This window comes from Ostrinia nubilalis, chromosome 12 (assembly GCF_963855985.1).
Source record: "Ostrinia nubilalis chromosome 12, ilOstNubi1.1, whole genome shotgun sequence".
Classification (NCBI taxonomy): Eukaryota; Metazoa; Arthropoda; class Insecta; order Lepidoptera; family Crambidae; genus Ostrinia; species Ostrinia nubilalis.
In genome coordinates, this window is record NC_087099.1 from 62,608 (window position 1) to 84,909 (window position 22,302).

The following is a 22,302-nucleotide window of genomic DNA, read 5'->3' on the forward strand; positions in this document are numbered from 1 at the left end:
CGTCGATACCGCCATCAGTCTTCATGACACAGCGCTCGCCGACATCGGGGGAGCATTGCGGGCGGTCGGGGGCCACCCGCGCGTTGTAGGCCGCCGTTGAAATAAACAAAAGCCCCCATAACGCTATCCCGAGCACATCCACAGCCATTACCACTTCATCAGGTCTCTACACTTAGGATACATACACTAGTGCGCACCATCAATCGTTCCGCATTAATCGCACTATTAGACACTAAGAAGATTGTTTGTGTAGAATGGTGATGAATCACCATAAAATCAAAAACTTGAAAGTTGTTTACTTTGAACTCATAGTTTAATAATGTAAAAGATCTAAAAAAATCATGGAACACTATTGCGCTAGTTAATGATCACTTTATTCTTAGGTGCCTATTATTTTGTCACAGCAGTCCACACCACGTAAACGATTTGGAATAATTTATGCGAGTATTTTCCTTAACTTTGATTAGCACATACACGCACGACAACACCAACCCACACTGCAAAACTTTTGTGTGAACTGTCAGTGTCAGTCAATGAGTCAAGCTGTCAACACTGTCAACTTTTTTTTTAATATGAAGTTTTACGGCTGGGTGCACAAGCACTTTGAGCCTATGCGCAGGCAACCGATTTTTAATTGGCCTATTGTTGGGCCCAATTTTAACCCTTAATCTAATGGAAAAAAATTGTGAGATAAATACAAACGTGTGCGTACAAATTTGTAATCAAAAACTTGGAAAAATGGGGGGGAAAGGGGGGTTTTATAATGTCCCTTTATTCATAACGGCATGCAAAATTTTATCCAAGTGGGAAGTCATTTCCCATTGTTCAGTACAGGCTACGATTTTTTTCATAAAATTGACTATGTATCAATCACTGTTTTTATACTAGTTCTTCACCCGGCTTTGCTTGCCATTTTATGATCAAAAAATAAAAAAAATGCAATACATACTAAATGAAACAAAGATAGCTTTTCATAGTTTTAATCAGAAATCAAATTAACGCTTATAATCACAGCTTATAATTTGGCTTTTTCATTGAAAATAAATATAAACGACAGTTTCTTTGAGATCTTTTTTAAAAGAAAGATAGAAAGAAAAAAATATTTATTTGGTACTAAATGATAGGTACACATTGACATTTTTGGTTAGTATTTTGGACTTATATTCATTGAAAACTCAGAATACGGAACAAACCAGAAGGAGTGTTCGATAACATTTCTACGCGGCAACTTGTGTCCAAAATACTTCCCCTCCCGCGCCCCTCTACCCCCTTTAGTGTTACTAGCGCCGTGTGACACCCCCATTTTTGGGGTAAAATTATGTAATTTTTTAAAGAGATGTTAAACAAGTAAAAATAAGTAAGTGAAATAAGTACACACGGCCAGTGTTAACTATCCATTTCCGTTTTTGCTCTCGCTCTTATCAAATGGTGATTCTTTGCGATAGAACGAGACGACATGACTGGCCATAGGCATAGATAGTCCCTACCTACCTATGAATTTAATTTTTACTCCGAAGTAACTAAGTGTAAGATGATTATTTATTTCTATTAAATAGTGTAATATATGTACTATATTTTATGTAGGTATAATATGTTATTTAAAAGTCAATTACAAAAGTCGAATATAAATTTTAGAATGCCAAGTAAAACAAAAAAGAAACTTAAGGTTCTTTATTATGTAAACATATCGACAACAAAACATTTGTTTACGGCGCAGTAGTGCTTTTAGTTTAACTTTTCTTGGAGTCAAAAACAGAATCCAAATCAAAAACATCACCAATACTTAAATTTGATTGCGAGGCAACTCTGGCTGTGTATCCTGAAAAAAAATCAGAGTAAGTATGTAAGCAATAATTAATTACTTAAAATTATTATTAAATATACAAATATTGCTGCTGCTGATCTGTTGATACCAATGCCTTACTTTCGAATAAATGGGAAAGTATGAAATTCACGATAGTAATTTATTATCTCCTCATTATTAGGGAGTAATATTATAAATTAATTCAATATATTGAAATCAAATCAAAATCAAAAATATTTATTCAGTTTAGACCACAAGTGGCACTTATAATTTAATTAATCAGGTTGTCATGTCATGGATGAAATTACACTAAAAACTAATTAAAACAAAAAGGATGGGGAAAATATTCCATTATTCTGTGGTAACGCTAACAAAATTAACGCGTGAATTTTTTATAAGTAGACAAATGTAATTCAATATAAAAAAGTAGGGTAAAATATTCCGTTGACCTGTGGCAACACTTACAAAATACAACCGTGATTTTTTTTGAAAATTATTATTTAATTAAAATGAATTGGAAATGTGCTACTTACGGATAAAACATGATCCCATGCACTTTCTTCGTAATTCCAGTAGCATTCTTACATGTTGGAACGGCACAAGACGGCATAATTTAATTATAAAGTGTCAATCTGACGGATATGTAAACAATGCGCGCGCCGGCCATTGACTGATTGCTCTAAAGTCAAAGTAGTGCGATTTGGAGTACTTTATATGAATACACATTTACGCCCGTTGACGGTTTCTGGTTTGTTCTGTATTCTGAGATTGAAAAATGGAATAAATTAATTTAAGTTACGTAGGAAAGTGCTTGTTTTATGAACGGACACAAAAATTTGATATAGATGATTGCCTTTTTTTTTAAACCTGGAACTAACAATTGAAAATTATGACCTACTAATTCAAGGCGAGACAATGACGAGATGTAGAAAAAAGTAAAGTAGGTAAATAGTCTTTCTTTCAAATAGAGCGCTCCTGCACACGACGCCACCGCCGCGCCGCCCCCGCGCCTTTGCACTGTTTAGCCTTGATCACACGTACCGAGTAAACCACAGAGCACGTAATAGGAGTAAACGGGCGAGACATGGGCGAGACAGTAAAATGTTTACTCGGTCGAGACAGCTGTGTGAGCGAGTCACATACTCGAGCGCTCGGCCGAGCACTCGGCATAATGTTTATACACACCGAGTACTCGTCCGAGAGCACTGTCTCGCCCGTTTGCTCGGTACGTGTGATCTAGGCTTTAAGCCTTGATCACACGTACCGAGTAAACGGGTGAGACAGTAAAATGTTTACTCGGTCGAGACAGTGATGTAAACGAGTAGCTGTTCACACGTACTGTTCTGAAATTAGCACAGTCAGTTCAGTTCTATTGAGACTTTTCTTTTTCTCATCTAATCTGTGGACGTGACGTCAATTATTTGGCCGAGTAGCGAGACAGTACATGTTCAGACCTGCTGAGCGAGCGAGCGAGACAGTGCGGGGCAGCGGGAGGGTGGATATACTCGGCCTAGTGTAAGTTGGTGTAAGTTGAAAGCACAGATTAGAGAGTATGGTTGAAAGGGAGTCGAGCTACTGTCTCGTCGGTTTGCTCGGCCGATCACTCGGCGCTATGTTCATACGCACCGAGTACTCGGCCGAGAGCACTGTCTCGCCCGATTACTCGGTACGTGTGATCAAGGCTTTAGAGTTGTTTGTGCGATTGCTGTGCTAGGTACATCGTGTACCTAATTCGGTAATTATTAAAATAATATGAGGAAGAACTTGCAGACAAGGGACAAAAAACACTCACAAATGAAGCGATGGATAGGTTCTGAAGATTTAATAAAAACAATAAAAAATAAACAACATAGGCAATTTATTTACAGATGAAGTACCAAATAGTAATCTATACTTAATAACATTAGATTTTTACCTAGATAATAATGTAAAGTTGCGAATGTTACAAGAGAGCTTAAAGTTAAAAGGCACGTAGTCACAGTAAGACAAAATTATTCTATCAGTATAACTACTTACAGCTAACTATAATACAAAGTCTTGTTATTACAATGCGTACGTGCCTTTTTATTCTCTGAGATTAGGTAAATCTAACTATGTACCTACATAGGTACCCTCCCTACTAATAAAAGTTAACATTCATAACAATTTAATGCACTTGTTTTTATGTGACATTTTAGGTAGGTAGGTACTCTTTAAGGTTCCGTAATTTGGGTGAAAACGGGAGCCTATTACTATAAATCCACTGTTTGTCTACGAATTAAATTAAAATAAAATAAATGTATATTAAAGGGGGGTACAACAACAAAATTGTCGTATGCAACCTTTCGTGCACGAGTCGGACTCGCACCTGGCCGGATTTTTTTTTTCAGTAGCACTTTAGTACATAGAATATAATTGTACTAAAACTGTGTGTTTGTGTAACTTTTTATTAGTAAGAGGGGTAAAATACAAAAGTATTTACAAAAGCCTCATTCTTACACTATGGTCAGATTTCACCCACATTTCACCGTGGACAGTAACTGTACAAAATAAAAAAAAAATACTCCAAAAAAGTGAAAGTAGGTAACTAAAAAGTACAATTATAGTAATTGCGTTATTTAATTTTATGTAATTATAAATTATCTAATGCCACTGAAAAGCGACATAAAGCCAAATGCGCATTTTTTTTTACCTGGATGACCTTTTTTTCAGTTAGGTGTTAGGTTTAGTTAGATTTGGTTAGATTTAACAATCACTATTCCGCGCCTATAGAAACTGGCATCTTTGTAAATAAAGTATAGTAGATGTAACATATACTACTTACCTATTTAAAAATCGACTCGAGCCGAAATATAACTATCTCAGTACTACATTAATTTGAACATTAGGTACTTTGCAATCAAAGATGTAGATAATTATATAAATCACTAAGTAGATACTGGATAATTCGGCGTCAAAGCTCTACGTCGGACATTATTTGTTAGTGTCTATTGGCGCGACTACTTACAGACTAAACCAACCGGTATTTCTTTCTGTAATACTCCTGCTGGGTCAACATTGCTCTATGAATATTTATGTTTTACAAATAAATAGTGACTTACTCATTTATTTTTCTAATTGTAAATCAGAGCAATTCAAGGACGAAAAAGTGCACCCCCTTGTATTCAATAGATAATAATATTCTAAACTGCTTCTTCTGTTTTACCTAAGGATTGTATTTTATAATTTATGACTCATATTTTTTTGTAAAAAGTTAAAATTTAAAAATTCAATCAATCAAATCAATTAAATTTGTCCTAGTAGGTACTCGTTCTCATACTACTTATAAGTAGTTGGTAAATTAATTAGGAACGTTTGTAAATAATGCACATCAGAATTATATTAAAAAGAGAATTATTGGTATTAAAATAACTGAAATATCAAATTCTGCATCCACAATAATACTTATTGTGCTTATTATCACTAAACAAAACGTAAACAATGTTCTCGACGTTATCAATATTACTCATTCTTTGTGGTTTTAATTAGCGAGGCGTAGGTACCTACTTACAAACGTTATTAATTACAATAAATTAATAATTATTATGAACATTTGTTAGTTTTTTTACTTCAGCTGTGGCACTTTTTATAATAAGCTGTATAATTAAAGTGCTAATGTGTAGTTACTGTGTTATTTGTCATCGGAAGAACCATTTTTCACGCTCTCATGAAGTTATTTCAAAATCTATTTCACATCACAATAACACTAAATGCCAGTTATAATAAAAAAAATATATTAACAGCATAGGTAACCTTTAAGGAAGTAGGTAAACCTAGTAAGTAATACATTTATCAACAATTCCGCATTAAAGACGTTTACAATACAAAAATAGTTAAGATTTATTTCAACCTAATAGATAACTTATGCAGGGATATAAACAGCTAATTTGCCACCTCGATTCGCTCACGGCCTTAGTACTCAGCATCACTGAATAACATGGTACAGACCTACAATATTTGTACAATCCATGAGTGTCGCGTGTTAGTCGGGTGCGACCCGGCCTGATCCGTGCAGGGACGGTATGGCACAGCAAGTGTAGAGACGCACGAAGCCCACGCGCCGCGCACCGTATCGCGTCCTCGAGTCGCGGCGCGGGCCGGCCCGGGCAGCGAGACCACGCTAGGCGGGCCGGGCCGGGCAGCGAGACGACGCTAGGCGGGCCGGGCCGGGCAGCGAGACCACGCTAGGCGGGCCGGGCCGGGCAGCGAGACGACGCTAGGCGGGCCGGGCCGGGCAGCGAGACCACGCTAGGCGGGCCATGCCGGGCAGCGAGACGACGCTAGGCGGGCCGGGCCGGGCAGCGAGACCACGCTAGGCGGGCGGGGCCGCGCGGCGCGTCACACGGGCAGGTCGTTGTCGACGTCGAGCCGCCGGCGCACCCACTGCATCAGGGCCTCCTGAAAACGATTATGCCGAACGTTGAAGTGCCTTACTGACAATTAAGAAGTTATATATTTTTTCAGTCAGGTCTCTTGTGATTGCCTTCCCATATTAGGTATTTGGGAGAAATTTAACTACCTAAGTTGTTGGTTTCAGTCATATCGTTTTAATTTAAATACATACACAGGTACTATCAATATTACTAGGACTCATTATTTATTTTAGGTGTTTAGTTATTAAAACTTACCTACTGCCAGTTCAACTTCTTATGACCACCACCACAATAGTGTAGAAAATAGGAAAATTAAAGGATACAATAGCGCAACAGGTAGGTGATACCCAGTTAGTCTTAACCTATTAGAAACATAAACCAAAAGGGAGAGAGTAAGAAAGTAGTATTAGAGGACGGGCAGAAGGAGGCACAATGTACGCGGAATAAACTAAATGGACGCTCAGTCTGATCGTATTTGACATTGCGCTCTCCTCGCAGCCCTGGCAGGCGACGGCGGGCAAGGGAGAGAGAAGCAGCTCAGTCGTGGTGGTGCGAGAGGTGCGCGTTGTCGGTGTAGTCGTCGTAGTCGCGCGGCGGGTCGAGCTCGTCGTCGCGCGCGTCGTAGTCGGCGTCGGCGTCGGCGTCGTCGGGCTCGGCCTCGTCCTCGTCCGACGCCGCGCCCGCGTCCTCGCGCGGCACCGCCGGCACCGACTCCTGCCGCCCCAACGCCCGCATCACAACACGACCCCACTCCACATACTTCTTATAAATATTTAGTGCGATCTACATCGATTCATTTTATCAATTACTTTGTTAATATTACTACATGTTATTAAATCATCGCATGCAGAATCGGTTACCCATGTAAGTTATGTTAATCAAAACACCACAACTTTTTAATACAAAATGTACAAAAACGAAAGCTCAGTTGTGAGCCAAAGGACGCTCACCTTGGTGGGCCGCCAGCCGCAGCCGGGCAGCGGCAGGCCGTCGGGCCCCAGCGGGCAGGGCGCGTCCAGCCCCGGCACGCCCTGCTCGCCCTTGTCGCCCTTGTCGCCCTTGCGCCCGCGCTTGCCCACGGGACCCTGGCCACACCAAAATGTATACATTCAAACACAACTCTGTCTAAAAAGTTTATGAAAAAGATTTCATTTGTTGTATTGTTTTAATTTAAAATTATCATTTTAGTGATTTTATTATTTGCCAATATCTGATATTTTTTAAATAATTCATAGGTTTGGTTATTTTATGTTGTAGGTAAATAAATTTAATAATTAATGTAATTGTTAGTAAATACATGCAGAACGAAATTAATGGCAGAAAGTTACAGCGGATTGAGCGGATGCAGATTCAAGCTATATTATACAGTCACGAGTTGAATTTTGCCACAACTTACAGGTTCTCCTTTATAGCCCTTGTCACCCTTTGGACCCTACCGAGCGAAAATAACATGTCAGTACGCCACTAACGAATTTCAGATTAGACCGACGAGTTTCGAAGACATTAACTAACCTCTTGTCCGGGAATCCCGTCAGTCCCCTGAAAGCCGTGGGAAGCGCATTAGTGGGGTGTTTAGTACATTAGTGCTACATAGCGGATGAGGGCGCGCCGCGGCGCCGCCTGACCCCGCCGCTGACCAGGCCCTCGTGTAGCCGACTCTACCATCAGCTAGCTGCTCTTCCAGCCACTCAAATTGGTATTGGTATACATGATTTTTGGGATTATATCTTAGGTATTTATGGTATTGTCCAGTTCGTTTCAATAAACGTGTTTTTCTGCATAACAAGTCCTTCATGAATGGGAAGTATTTATAACATCATAATAAAATTCTTGTGCATTCGTAGTTCGGTGTGTTTGACACCATTGATTGACACATACAGTGTATCAGTTTCTGTATGTCACGATGCGTACGGTGTATAAATCGTCGCGTGAATGAAACCCTTCAAGCTCCGGCAGCTTCCTTTGTTCCAGGAGCCGCTTGAAGTACTGCTGGGGCGTCAGGGGCGGTCAAGCGGCGCCGCGGCGGCCGCAAGCTATCGGCGACACATACGGGCAGTCCGGGGTCGCCGCGCTCGCCCTTGGAGCCTGGCTCACCTTGCGCGCCCTGCGGTACCAACAACTTGCTGTTATCAATGGTCACTACGTCGATCGACGTGCTCATCAAACAAGAGGGTTAGTAACGGTAATGATTCATAGTGACTATGTATTAAGGTTAACTTTTATGGCTTTCGTCCGTTTCAAATACCAATAATGATGAGAGGGCGAATCATAAAAAAAAACCAAAGAATCGCTGAAAAGGGATTATGTATACATTTATCATTGACTTCGCTTGACACTTGAAACAGGACTCTGCTAAGCGATGAGCCTAATGTTATTTACTTTAAGTGTGAAAGTGAAAAGCACTGATGGTGAAGAAAAGGTGAATTTTGAAATGGTCGTAGGTATAATTAATGAATGTTAGAGTACGCGCGATGGGCGCGGCGCGGGCGCACTCACCTTCATGCCGTCGAGTCCGGGCGGGCCCTGCAACAACGCACACGTCAGCTCGCTCGCGCAGGCGCCCCAGCGCTACCAGGGGACTGCTCAAATTTAAACAATCTTTCGGGGGAGCCATACAATATACGTAATATGAAATACGTACAGACTTTTCAGTTTGTTAAAATCCAATATAGAGTCAAGTCTTGTATTGTAATAAGTTAAAATTTAATTTAATAATTTGGTAGCCTTGGGCGTATTGGAAATTGCATGCAATCGATACTCTTGCACAAAACAAGGTGCTATTAGGTAAGACGTAGGTAGAGCGGGCAACAGTGTCTTCCAGGCCTGGCCCCGCGGGCATGCAGCGAGCCGGAGGTCTCCGTGTCAGACAGTAGAGTCCTTCGCAGCGTGCGAGATACGTAAAAGGAAGTTAGGAAAAGAAACATCAAAATGCACAGCATGCAAATGTTTATTTTCCTTCAAAATAATTTGTAAACAACAATATTTTATGCTCTCGTGACGTATGGTACAAATGACAACTTTCGATTCTCATAAAAAAACTAAACCTTAACAATACACTTATACGTAGAGTAGGACACAGAGAGGGGAAGGGATATAGGTGAAGATGAGTATCAGAAGATAATAGATCCTTACAACTAGTGGTAGGCCGTCGGAACATTCAGCGGCACACTGAATCACGATCTTAAATGAAGCTGTTGCTTGGTGAGATAGTGGTAGAGCAACGTTAGGAACAACGAACACTAAAACAGGATCGATGTGGACAAGTTATGTTTGATATCTTGAAATTACTCATGAAGGGAATGTAAATTATACATAACAATTCTTTATCGACAGAGCTTTTCCACCATTAAAAGCACAGTTAGTGCCTTAATACGACTTACGCTAAGAATAAATTGTGTTTTGTACATTCGTGTTTAAAGTAGTCGCTTAAAATGGAGTAGGTAATTTCCGATGGCGATATTAATTAATGTAGAGACCATTTAAACATACGCGTAAACTTTTATTACCATAATTTTTAATATAGAGTCCATGCCTTTACTGATAGCTAGCATCGCCATCGGTGTGCTCACCGTAAGCATTAGGTCGAGTAATAAGTAGGGGGTAAGTATATAAATATTGTTATAGTATAATACGATACATACAATGACACAAAGAGTTCGATAAGTGTAAGGAGAGGGGAGGGCGGCGCCCGCGGCCCGCGCCCTCGGGACGGAACACCCGGGTGCTCGCGAAGACGCGCGCGCACCGACCGACAGCTTGCGAACTACACTACCAACGTAATAAGTGCTGTAATACTCATAGTGTCGGTACATTTTTGGGAAAGTACCTGATTTATCAATTCTTTACTAACATTTTGACAAATAACGAGTGGGGCATATAACGGGAAAGTCAATTGCGGTAGGTATATCTAAGAGTTGATCGGTGCATCGCGGTTCATTTCGCTTTTAAGATAATAAAGTAAAGCTAGTGCAGACATGTAATTCAAGTTTAGGCGAAAATTATTAGCATTTTTCACCATTATCATTACCTATTACACTATCTGCACGAGCTTTTAGTAAGTATCTCGTAAAGATCCTAAATACTTAGTTTACAGATACGATAAAATAGATAATTATAATAATGTAATTAAATAGTAATAACTATTTTATAAACGGCCATACAGATACAATATCAAAGAATTTAGGCAAACATACCTTAATAATAGATAGAACGAGTACAATGTAGAGATATGATGAGACTCGAATTAACATTTTAAGGTAAACGACAGAACTTTACAAGCTAACGATACTACGCATATCACATACTTACTTACATAGTGTCTTTGATAATAAACTTACTCGATAATACATACAAACTTACTGAGGTTTAGGTTTTACTTACAGTAATTGGCACCGGTCTATTTGTTTAAGATTCCTTTGCCAAATATACAAATAATATGTTTTTAAAAATAGTTGCTCTGATCGTTGATACTTTGATTACTTATTATTAGGTTAATATAATACAGATTTACTTATTATTACGTACATACCTTATTTTATTAGTATAATTTACAACTGTGCCGCAGATATAATATGAACACGGCACTACCCGTATAGGCAGTTTAGTAGGAAAATTTAGAGAGATCAAGTACATAATGTTTATTGAGAGACATGCATTTCGATTGCATATTCGATTGATAAATTAGAGATTACTTTTGTTTCAACGTAGCCAATTGAGGTTTTGATAGGTAAATTTAACAATTAATTATAGTAATAACACAATCAAAACAATCACCCTTATCGTGCGTCATAGACTAGTCATTCGAAACTCAACATAACAATAATTCCTGGACTGCTTCCTTACGCACAGACCGGAGGAACGAGTCCTATCATCGTTAAATACTTACCTTACCGTAAATGGTAGCGAAAAATAATATTTTACAATCGTTCAACACTTATGTCTAGGGTCGGTAACGTGTGGCGGCCGCGGGGCGAGCGGCGGCGATTACAAATGCTACAATTTACAGAACAGTCGAGTGCTGGGTCGCCGGGGCCGGGCGGCCTAGGCGCCTAGGCGGGGCGGCGCGCGGCGCTACGTGAAGGCGAAGTCGGGCGGCCAGCGGTTCTCCTGCACCCACACCGGTTAGTGTCACACGCGTGCGTCGTCACACTTGCCACGCTCGCCACGCGCAGCCGCCAGAAGCATCTCACGTTCAGATTTTTAGGGTTCCGTAGTCCTGACAAGGAATGTCTGTCTGTCTGTCTGTCCGAGGTTTTGCTTGGAAACTATTGGCACTAGGGAGCTGTAATTTTGTAGTGATATGTATATTAATCACGCCGACAAAACGGTAAAATAAAATTTTGAAAACATTTTTTCTTTAGGGTAGCTCCCCCACATGTAAAGCCCCACTTTATGTAATGTAATGTGGGGTATCGTTGGATAGGTCTTTTAAAATGGCTTAGGGGTTTCTAAGACAATTTTTCCATTTAGGGATCTGTTTGCAAATTATTAAAATTTGAAGTGCCAATTTTTGTTCGAGTAGAGCGTCCCCCCCCTCTAAAAACTAAACTGTTAGCTTGAAAAATCTCGAAAAATTCGTAATAACACTGCTTTTCATGAAATTTTAAAGAAAACTATAACTGTTAAGATGCATCAGTTACTTTATTAATAGTCATTTGACTCATGTATTATAAAATTTCTTAACCAGTAAAAAATCCTTAGAAGAAAATATGAAAAGTGACTTTAGATGAAGTAATTGCTTGCTTCTGAAATGTATTGTGGTAACGACGGACAACTACGGAACCATACACTGCGCGTGGTACGACACGCACTTGGCCAATTTTTTAAATTATTGACAGACTGCTTTCTTGCGGCTGCGCTGTGTCGATGACGTGACCATGCCACAATATTATAAGTGGTGTAAATTTTACTCTCAACCGTGTTAGTAAATTAGTAAAATGTTATCAATGACTAAATGTGGCTTCACAATAATAAAAGTAACTTATTGCATTGAGTGAGTTCGATTACTGAACATACTTACTCTAGGTCCGATGTCTCCCGGCCGCCCGTCTTCTCCCGGTAATCCGACTGGACCCTGTAAAGTGTGTATTTATTTATATATTCATACAAATCCTTGTTTCGTTCTAACGTTTCAGAAATAAATTACGTATTAGTCGAGCATTTGTTACACGATTTCCTCTTTCCTATTTTTCTTTTCACAAACCAAAAAGAAACTTTTCAAATTCAAATTCAAATTCAAATTCTTTATTGCTCCAATGTTGGTATATAAAAGTTCTTACATATAGACATAGACCCAAAACATGGACCCTGCTAGGGTATTGCAACATGAGATTAAATCTAATAAGTATTATAATTTAAATAATAATATTAGAGATCTGTATAATTACAACTTATTTCAATTACAACATTACAATTTTATAACAACATTATTAAATATAAAATAATATATCGAAAAATAATATACTTTTATTTCAAATAAGTAGATTATTATGTCGACGTACCGGTAATCCCATGGGCCCTGCATCGCCTTTTTCTCCTCTTTCTCCCTGAAACATGGAGAGAGCTTTCCTTTATTGTAAAACCTTTTGAAGTGAAAGTGCATCGGGAGATATCATTATGTGTATAATTTATTAATTTATCTTTCTTATGTATGTATTGTAGTTGTGGTGCTGATTTAATATTTTATTGAGATGTTTTTATGGTTGCATTTTTAGATGTTTTTTAATTGTATGTGCTTAAAATATTAGATAGCGCCTCACCGCCTTGCCCCGGGCGCCCGGCTCGCCCTTGTCGCCCTTGATGCCCGGCGGGCCCGCCACGCCCGGCGCGCCCGCGGGGCCCGGCGCCCCCGGCGGACCCATCATCTGTGGGTAAAATACTATGTTACTAAGATCTTTCATTCGATGTGAAGGCACATTCAGAAATAATAATTCATGAGGCAAATGGGTGCCATTTGTGATTGAGCTGCATCCATTCAGCACCTGAAATATCTTTCATAGAAAGTATTAGCAATAAAATAAGTAAAGTAATAAGGGAAGCGCTGGACGCAGGCCGCTACCAATCGATCATCATGGAAAGCATTGAGGGAGGCCTATGTTTAGCAGTGGACGTCCTAGGGCTGAAATGATGAAGTAAACTACGAATAAAGCGGCAATGTAATTATGCTACTATTTGGTGGTTATTTAATTGTAAAAAAAACCGCCTAAGTTCGAATTAGACTCGCGCATCGAGGATTCCGTATAAACTTGTAGGTATTTAAGTTTAGACCTGAGTATTTGATATGAAATTCAGCTTGATACGCGTTCATGAGAAAAAAGATCTTCTTAAGAGACAGATGGACAACAAAGTGATCCCACCACCACGGTAAGGAACCCTAAACACTACGAAAAGTTATTAAATAATTTCAACCTACCATTTCATGCCCGTACAGCTCGTATCCAGTGCCGTCTCCCTGCAAATTCAACAGTGGGCATAAAGATTAACAGTTCGTGACGTAAAAAAGGTCTTTAAGTATGAAAAGTCTACGAAAATTCTTCAATTATATATAAAAAAACTTTTTTAAGTAGATGTGGACAAAATAGAGTCGGTAGATACCTGTCTCCTCCTCAGCTTTCTGTACTTCTGGTCGGCACGCCGCGCACCGCCACCGGAAACAGAAACAAACCCGCGGCAAGTTACGTGTGCTCTACTGTCTGCATGTGAACTTGTAATAAACACAATAGTGGCCTGGGAACGTGAACCATTAGCCCGAGCAGTTGTAAATTACAATACAGTTTTTATTTATGAAAAAAATGTATGAATATCTATGAATAATATGTATACAGTTTTTATGTAACTAAAGATGAATCGTTCATGAATATTACAGTATGTATTAGACATTTCTAAAAAATCATTTCATTAATATAGTAATTTAATATTATGAAGTGTATAAATGAACCCAAAAGCAAAAAAAAGATTGGCTATCATTGACTCACCGAGTCACCCTTATCGCCCTTCTCGCCTTTCAGACCCGGGTAACCGGGAGGGCCGGGTAGACCCGGCGCGCCCAGCATACCCGGAGATCCCATGTCTCCGTACTCGCCCTTCGATCCTTTTGGACCCATCTCACCCTGTTATGTATAAAATACATAGTAATAATTATTACAAGAACCTACTATTTATTTATTTATTTTATTTTGTTTGGAAAAAATAGAAACATAGATTTCTAACAATAATAATTTTCGGTAAAGTATAGTATCTTAACGCACCGGTTTTCCTGGAGGTCCTTGCACGCCTGCTGTTCCAGGAGAGCCATCGATGCCGGGAGGCCCACGTGGTCCCATTTCACCAGTTTTGCCTAAAATATGATGATATATTTTATTATAATACTGATATTACTTTGTATAAAAGGAGTGCGAATAATGTAAATGGTTTACATGAAGAGGTATCTCCTACTTGAAATTATTTATCACATTATACTACCATGAAAAGTCAGTACTTAAATTATTACTTGGGTATATTTACGCTGGTTTGATGTAAAAATTACTTATTATAACTAAATTATTACAGTACATATATTATTGTATATTTATGTGGCAAAAAAAAACTTATCAGCTGTTGAAATTAATAAGGTGCACTAATCGTATTTTTTAAATCAAAGCGTGTTCTTTAACTTACTTGGTGCTCTAATTAGTGAAGCGCGAGGAGTCCACTACACAAGGCGAAGTTTTACTAAACCAGACACACACGGCCTGAGCCGATACGAACCGAAGCAGTCATTTGTACCATCACCGAATCTACAAGCGAACAAAGTCGCTGGCGTTTAACCGTGCAGGGCGTGCGCGTGCAGTCACATGCGGCAGAAAGCAGTTATGAGGTCGGTTGGAGTGCCGAAGAAACAAGGACATGAAATCCTGAAGAACTCTCAAGGACTAACATCACGATTCCAGAAGTATAATAGAGAAGAATCAGGTAGATAAAACAGATTCACGTTAATTTTAATCGGATTCAGGAATCTGCGATCCGATGCTGTGATATCGAGACGATCGCGACTCAGAAGTCGCGAGATTTTGGTAACGTGAATCAGCTTTGTAGAGCGTGGACAGCGCCACTCGTGCAGCCTGCGGGATGCGCGTGCGATGGTACCCTCTTGCCGCGCTTGCCGCGGGCGCCCTTGTCGCCGGGCGGCCCGGGCGGGCCCGCGGCCCCGGCCTCCCCTCGCTCGCCGCGTGCGCCTTCCGTTCCTTCAACCATATCCACGAGTCCACTTGTTAATACCTAAACTACCTCAGCATCAGATCTATTTCAATATTTGGTCTATTCGTTCAGTCCTATGATCTACTTCTCCTCAAAGAAGAAAATACTAATGTAACAACAAGTGAAAGCATTTCGTTAAAGGCAACATAACTTTCTAACTACGTTTTCCATCTTTTAATAGGGAATTAATTAGTTGTGCCTGCAGTAGCCTTGTGATGTTAACTAATCCAACTTCTAAAAATGCCCTGGCCATCAAGGTGTTAGCCTAAAAACTTCTGCATGTGAAGCAGTGCCTGCTGGTAGCGAGGCCAGGGCGACATCAAGGAGCATGCGAGCAGCGAGTGTGGTGGTTACCGGGCGGGCCGGGCGGGCCGGGCGGGCCCTCGATGATGCCGGTCGGGAACGCGTCGCCCTTCAGTGTCGTCGTGAAGCCCCGCTCACCCTTGTCGCCTTTGTCACCCTGGAAACAACCATTTCAATTCCATAAATCAATTATAACGTTTTAACTGTCTTGAAAAGTTTCTAATTTGTATTTAAAATGGGTAAAATATTTTGGATATACATTTTTTACTCTAGATGAGATTGGAATCAAACAACCAAGCCCGTTACCTTATGTCCTGAAGGTCCAATTGGTCCACTTAATCCAATGGGCCCCACTGGCCCCGGCGGGCCAGGTACGCCAGGGGGGCCGGATGGCCCAGCAGGGCCCGCGCGACCATCATGCCCTGGCAACCCCTCCGGGCCCTGGGGTCCAGCCGGTCCGGGTGGACCCGGTTCACCAGGTTCTCCCTAATAACGTTAAGCACGGTCTTAGAATATTTTCTGTTAAGTAAATGTTAGGTGTTAGTTTAACATACTAGTATTCTCTTGGGCGTTAAGTAGTTTAAAACAGAAAAGTTAATTATGTAGTAACTATAATATGGATTAGAAAAGTGAGTAAATAATATGTATGTACTTTCAAGGTTAACAAATATGATAGGTAAGATAAGTGGGGTATCAAAATTACGCATAGGTATAGAAAAAAATAGTAGAGACACGTGAAAAACATTAAGCTTCCTGCGGTTTAATGTGAATAATAAATAAAAGCGAGCATGCACAGCGTCCGCGAGCCCACACGGCTTACCTTGAGCTGGATGATGGTGTGCGCAGAGATGTTGTGGCCGGCCGCCTGCAGGCCCTACATACGCAACTACGTCAATACCACGACAACACAGTGCATGCCCATGCACCCGCTCCGACTTGGCCGAGACCCACTGACGCTAAACTGGGATTAAGCTCAGTTCACTACTTGGTTTACAAATGTCCCTAAGTAGCTTCGCATTGCACGCAGCATTACAATTTCAATTGACTATTGGTCCATATGAAATCGACCTCAAACAAGTCAGATGATTACAAGCCAAGGCGTCACGGGTAGCGTCTCGCAAAGACTCTTGCTTTATTCAAATGGCATTAAAATGCTTTTTTTAATAATGCTTTTGTAAATAAGTATCTAGTGTGCTCTTAAACTTCTAATTCCTTTAATACCATTTCAATAACGTGCAAGATACTTCAAATATTTACACAATTTTAAATAATACCTAATTGAAATTAAAAATATTTAATGATATCCCTTTGGTACCGTTCACTAAAAAGCGCAACATAAATAAATATTTTCCTACAAGCAAACTTAACCAACAACTTGTATAACCGATACCTCTCGCAACGAACATAATATTAAGCGCGTGCTTAACATCGATGTCTAACTACGAAAAGGAGGAGTCAACTCGCAAGAAAATAGAACTTCCATAGAAATACAATACTCGTATCCCTGACATAATAAAATTGAACATTTGAATTTACAGTAATAACGACATAATGGTTACGAACTAAGTACTACTCGTAGAACTTATACTGATAGAATTAACAAATGCAATCTGAAATTTTCATGGCTTCTACTAGTTACTGATTTTAGTTTCCTATAATATTTAGACAGTCTCACAGACTTTCATATGGTTGAAATACTTAAATGAAATAAAATTTTCAATAATTCTATAGGAGTTCTAGAGTCGTAAGTTTGAGAGCCTCCAGTGTCGTGCGAGTACCTTCACTGCTATGATCTCCGCGGTCGTGTACGGACTAATTTTAAAGTTGTCCACCGATCTTTTCACACCCTGCAATTAGCATTTATTTAACTGAATCAGAAATTATTCATTTTTCGTTTCAAATGATGGATTAATTTAGATCTTAGAGGGGTAACGTAGGACTAGTATTGTATATTAATGAATTACAATTAAACAGTTTCTGTACGACTTTAAATTATAGCAGATGAGTGTACCTTGACGGCGGAGAAGACGTCGAAGCCCGGGCTGCCGTGCTCGCCCTTCTGGCCCTTGTCCCCGGGCCGGCCCTGTAACGCACGCGCAGTCGGTCAATTACTTTATATTCGCATTCACTGTTTATTCTTTGTAAAAATAAATCAGAATACCTACCGGGTCACCTTTTGGTCCATCCAACCCTATTGGTCCCTGGAAATTTAAATATTAATTTAGTCAATTGTTAATCGTAATAACTTTGATTTAATATATTTTCCATTATTTAATTTACTACTCATGAATTTTATTGTTAAAACAAATTATATTTAGTTTTATTGGAAAGTGTTTACACAGCACTTGGTTACATGATATAGACGGTAATATTAGTAAGTTATCGTGCAGGAAAAAGAGGACAGATAACGAGTTAAGACAACAGACTTTGTGAGAACATGCTTTTAGTCAGAACACAGAGTTAAAGTAAGGTCAAAAATAAGTGTGATCACTATTATGTGGATGTACACAAATCACACAAAGGTCATAAGATTCAATCCACCCAAACTAACTACGCCAAACGCAGGGTTTGCTGTTAATTTGATCCCGGGACTCTTGCTCAATCCTAAACAATAAATAATAACATTTAATTCTCAAAGTAGATACTAATTTTTAAGCATATGTTAATAAAACAATTAACAACATCAGCACATAAAACCTGGAGCTTTGTTTATGTTGATAAGCTTTTGAGGAAAATATTTATGTTATAATATCCAAACCTACTAGGTATACAACGGAACAATAAATAACCCTCCTTCTGGCGCAGTCGGGTAAAAATAACTGTATGATATCTTTTTCAGAATGGAGTTATAGCTAGAGTCCCGGAGGTTAGTGGCAGGCGAGGCGAGGGCTCTACGGACGCCTCTTACCATGAAGCCGCGCTCGCCTTTCTCGCCTTTGCTGCCCTGAAACGTCACACCGTTACACAACGCGACTCTGGCGCCACTCTAGCGCTATTAGATGGCACTAGAGCTGTAGCTCTACAAGTAAGCTACAATTCTAATCGAATTTCCAGACATCCAAATGTACCAACATGATGCAATAAACATATATGACTATGACTATGACTATGACATAGGAAGAGTTTCAGTTACATAAAATTGTCCAGTAACCTACACCATCATAATTGTATTAACCGTGAAGTAAGCAGGTTGCATACTTTTTTGTCTTCTTTAAAAGGAATAAAGTACAGGAAGTTCAGTGAGGTGTCTTGCGGAAGTGCAAAAGAAAACTGCAAAAATGATGAAAACGAAAGAAAACTTGCTCTTTAAAATGAAAATATTTACAAATCAAATAAAAGGAAAAAAGAAATCGTAATAAAGTATAAATAATAATAAAATAATAAGTAAGTACCGGGAATCCATTTTTTCCAGGCGCTCCTGTTAATCCCTGCGAACGAAATGAACATAATAAAGCGATGGCGAAATAAAAATATGAGGCTATGACAATGACAACACTTTAAATATTTCCTTGCTTGCCTGCTTTCTTTGTGATTAAGGGTGGATTCGACCAAACAAGAGTAGGTAAATATTAATCTCAGAATAAACTTGTCATTTTGACATATTTCCCATACTCAAACTGTCAATGTGCCAGATACCAGGAGTTATTCTCGGATAAAAGTTTGGCCGAATCGGGCCTAATAAAAAGTGATAATATACTTCCACTAAAGACAGGTAAATTATAATAATATACCTAGATAACTAATATTATTATGCTATAATATCTCGTCCTGATTCCTTTGTGCCCTCAGGCATATGCGATTGCGGTTAAGCCTTGTTATGTATGAAAAAAAAAATAGAAAGCATAAACATCGGAGTTTTTGTGTACAAGAGCATTGACAGAATCTTACCGATGGTCCAGGCTCTCCAGGGTCGCCTTTCTTGCCCTTTTTTCCTCTCTTCCCAGGAGGCCCAGGCGGACCTGAAAATCAAATAAAGAAACATTATATCAAGTGAATTTGGTTATAATTATAACTTTGGAATGTTTCAATGTTGGCCACACTTCTGAAATGTCAAAATTCCGTCGAATTAAAAATCAGAGTTTAATTTATTTATTTTTTACTACTATAATTTAATTTCAATTGACAATTAATAATAATTTTAAATTTGATTATGTATTCTGACGGAAGTCACAAAATAATTCATGTAGGTACCTGAATAGGTTAAGCTTAGAGCTCACTGTAATTATAATTATCACCCTTTGTACCTATGTTTTATAAATAAATATATTTGATTTGATTTGGTTATATTATTATGTAAGAAAAGTTTGAAGACATTGATGATGACTGGTAAACATTTCTTTTATATAGGCTTTGTAATACTGTGCTGTATGTATTAATGTAATAACAAGATGCGAATCGTGATTTGTGATTAGTAAAGTGCAAGTATCCCGCCCTAGCCTACCGGGCGGCGCGAGGGCGGCGTGACCCAGTGACCGCGCGACAAACGGCCGGCGCGCACGCGACGGTGCCCGCATCAACGCCTCAGACACCGCTACTGCAAATTACTAGCCATCCTTCTTACTGACTGATACAAATGTAACCAAGTTGTACTTATGTAGACTACTTAACGTAAGGGATTCTTCTTTGGCATTATTTAGACACCACTCATTAGTGTGTTATGTTTAATTTAACTAAATAATAAGAACCCATAGGGGAATACGAATAAGTAGTTAGGTAGGTATGTGTTGGGTAGGTAGGTAGGTACTCAATAAGTAATGTTTACACCAGTAATTACTCGTGCAATGACATGTATGTATATGTACAATTACCTATCATTACTAATTCTCTTCCTCCTCTTTCATGCAAAAACTAACGAATTTTGATTAAATCTTACAGTATTCACCAGAATAACACATAAGCTATGGACTGTGACGATCTGAATTTAACGCGGGGGCAGTCATTTCATATTATTATGATCATCAAACAAATAGGTTACCAGTTACCAGTAATCTGTGAAATAATAAATAGTAACTCATCCATGTAAGCATAATAATTAATAAAATAACCCCTTTGCTTGTACTTGTGTCTTGTTGGTTGTCATCTCAGATCATAGAAAGAGAATAGATATGAAGTCGCGCGTAACTACAACGAGAACCAGTGTCCCCACATTTCCCCCACCACAGCTCCCACACACACATTCAACTGTGTAAAAACAAAGCGACTGAGAGTCTACGACAACATGTGCAACCGGCTTAAAAGTGCTGTGATTGGCCAGAAGGCGTGCCTTATGGCCAATCAATGGCCGCGTGACGTGACGCACACTTTGAAAAAAGCAATTAGAGAGAAGAAAGATAAAATGGAGTCGATAAGATATCGATACTTTAAATCCTGGGGGCAAGGCTCGAAATTAGTTTAAAAAATGCTTGTATGAAAACCTTTTTATTATTATACGTTATTATTATGTTCTTTAACGATGTTTGCATAAAGGAGTCAGTTCCATTTTGTATGGACGAAAAACTCAGAATCAATTATTGGGACTAAATGAAGTTACCTTATATTAATTTACCCCAACCAAAGCTCAATGTCGTTATCGATGGAGTATAGAAGTTATAGACTGACAAAGTTTGTATGAAAAGTCATGGGTTAAGTAGGTACTTGCGATTTTTACCAGTATTTACAATATTGGTAATATATTATTATTTACTTTAATAATAATAACAGGATCACTGTAATTATTATTAACTACTATCGCGCATTAACTTTTTAATTATGGCGATATTCGTACCGCCTATGTTTATCAAAAATAATGCCTATATTAGGCTTTCAACTAGCTCTTATAGTAATTACATAGTTGACAGTTACTAATCCCTTCTACTATTGTTATTGTTTTTGTAAAAACTTAAAAATCGCAAGCAACTCATGATTTTTTCATTCAAAATTAGAAAATAATAATTTACTTCTATTTATCGATAATAGGAAACCGTATTAGAACACGAGCCCTGCACTATGTTACGACCGGCACATGCGGCCGTACTGTGTATTTTCACGCGTCAGTGGATATCGGAAGAAATAAAATACATTGCGCAGTAGTTACGCATGACATAAAGTGGTTGCTAACTAAATCGTCAATGTACAACGTGTTTGAATTTTTATCACCACTAATTTCGATATCGCAGTAAATGTCACGGCACTGAATTCGTTCGTAAAAATGTTTAGTTTTTTTTATTTATAAGCAAAATACCAATGGATTTGCAATACTTACATGTGGTAAATGACTTCATTGTTCCTGTAGTTCTTCGTTTCACTTATGTTATTGCACGTTACGACGCATTATCCAACAATATCGGAGAACATTTCCTCAGTACGACTGAATCGCGACTAACCTGGCGTCGCGGGCGATGTTCGTTTCTGGGCATATCGCGGAGACACGCGCCACGCCCCCGTTTCACATCTATTCCCTTCTATGATCTGAGGTTGTCATAAATAAACAAATTTAAATATCGCATTAATTAAATTGTTACGTTATGTACACAGTCGGTACCTAACCTTGAAATTAAATCTGTCTGGACTTGCACTTTGAACGTTCCGCTG

The 22,302-nt window shown here is 39.0% G+C and overlaps 1 protein-coding gene and 1 long non-coding RNA gene across 2 annotated transcripts in view; both read right to left on the minus strand.

Moving 5' to 3' along the window:
• Window positions 1–1,656: 1,656 nt before the first annotated feature.
• On the minus strand, window positions 1,657–2,565 carry LOC135076438 (uncharacterized). The gene is made up of 2 exons (XR_010258257.1): window positions 2,338–2,565; window positions 1,657–1,819 (listed from the first exon to the last, which is right to left on the minus strand). It is a non-coding gene; the product is annotated as an uncharacterized LOC135076438 (long non-coding RNA).
• Window positions 2,566–7,091: 4,526 nt separating this feature from the next.
• Window positions 7,092–22,302, minus strand: part of LOC135076632 (collagen alpha chain CG42342) — a 213,300-nt gene continuing 198,089 nt past the window's right edge. Inside the window, exons 2-21 of the mRNA XM_063971055.1 lie at window positions 19,621–19,691; window positions 19,125–19,160; window positions 17,898–17,933; window positions 17,744–17,815; window positions 17,511–17,579; window positions 16,039–16,218; window positions 15,784–15,889; window positions 15,319–15,416; window positions 14,442–14,561; window positions 14,169–14,303; window positions 13,789–13,815; window positions 13,607–13,654; window positions 12,954–13,058; window positions 12,696–12,740; window positions 12,215–12,268; window positions 8,692–8,718; window positions 8,246–8,299; window positions 7,708–7,734; window positions 7,592–7,627; window positions 7,092–7,280 (exon numbers count right to left, since the gene is read on the minus strand). Of these exons, the coding sequence (XP_063827125.1) occupies window positions 7,092–7,280; window positions 7,592–7,627; window positions 7,708–7,734; window positions 8,246–8,299; window positions 8,692–8,718; window positions 12,215–12,268; window positions 12,696–12,740; window positions 12,954–13,058; window positions 13,607–13,654; window positions 13,789–13,815; window positions 14,169–14,303; window positions 14,442–14,561; window positions 15,319–15,416; window positions 15,784–15,889; window positions 16,039–16,218; window positions 17,511–17,579; window positions 17,744–17,815; window positions 17,898–17,933; window positions 19,125–19,160; window positions 19,621–19,691 (1,535 nt within the window). The remainder of the gene's footprint in view (window positions 7,281–7,591; window positions 7,628–7,707; window positions 7,735–8,245; window positions 8,300–8,691; window positions 8,719–12,214; window positions 12,269–12,695; window positions 12,741–12,953; window positions 13,059–13,606; window positions 13,655–13,788; window positions 13,816–14,168; window positions 14,304–14,441; window positions 14,562–15,318; window positions 15,417–15,783; window positions 15,890–16,038; window positions 16,219–17,510; window positions 17,580–17,743; window positions 17,816–17,897; window positions 17,934–19,124; window positions 19,161–19,620; window positions 19,692–22,302) is intronic.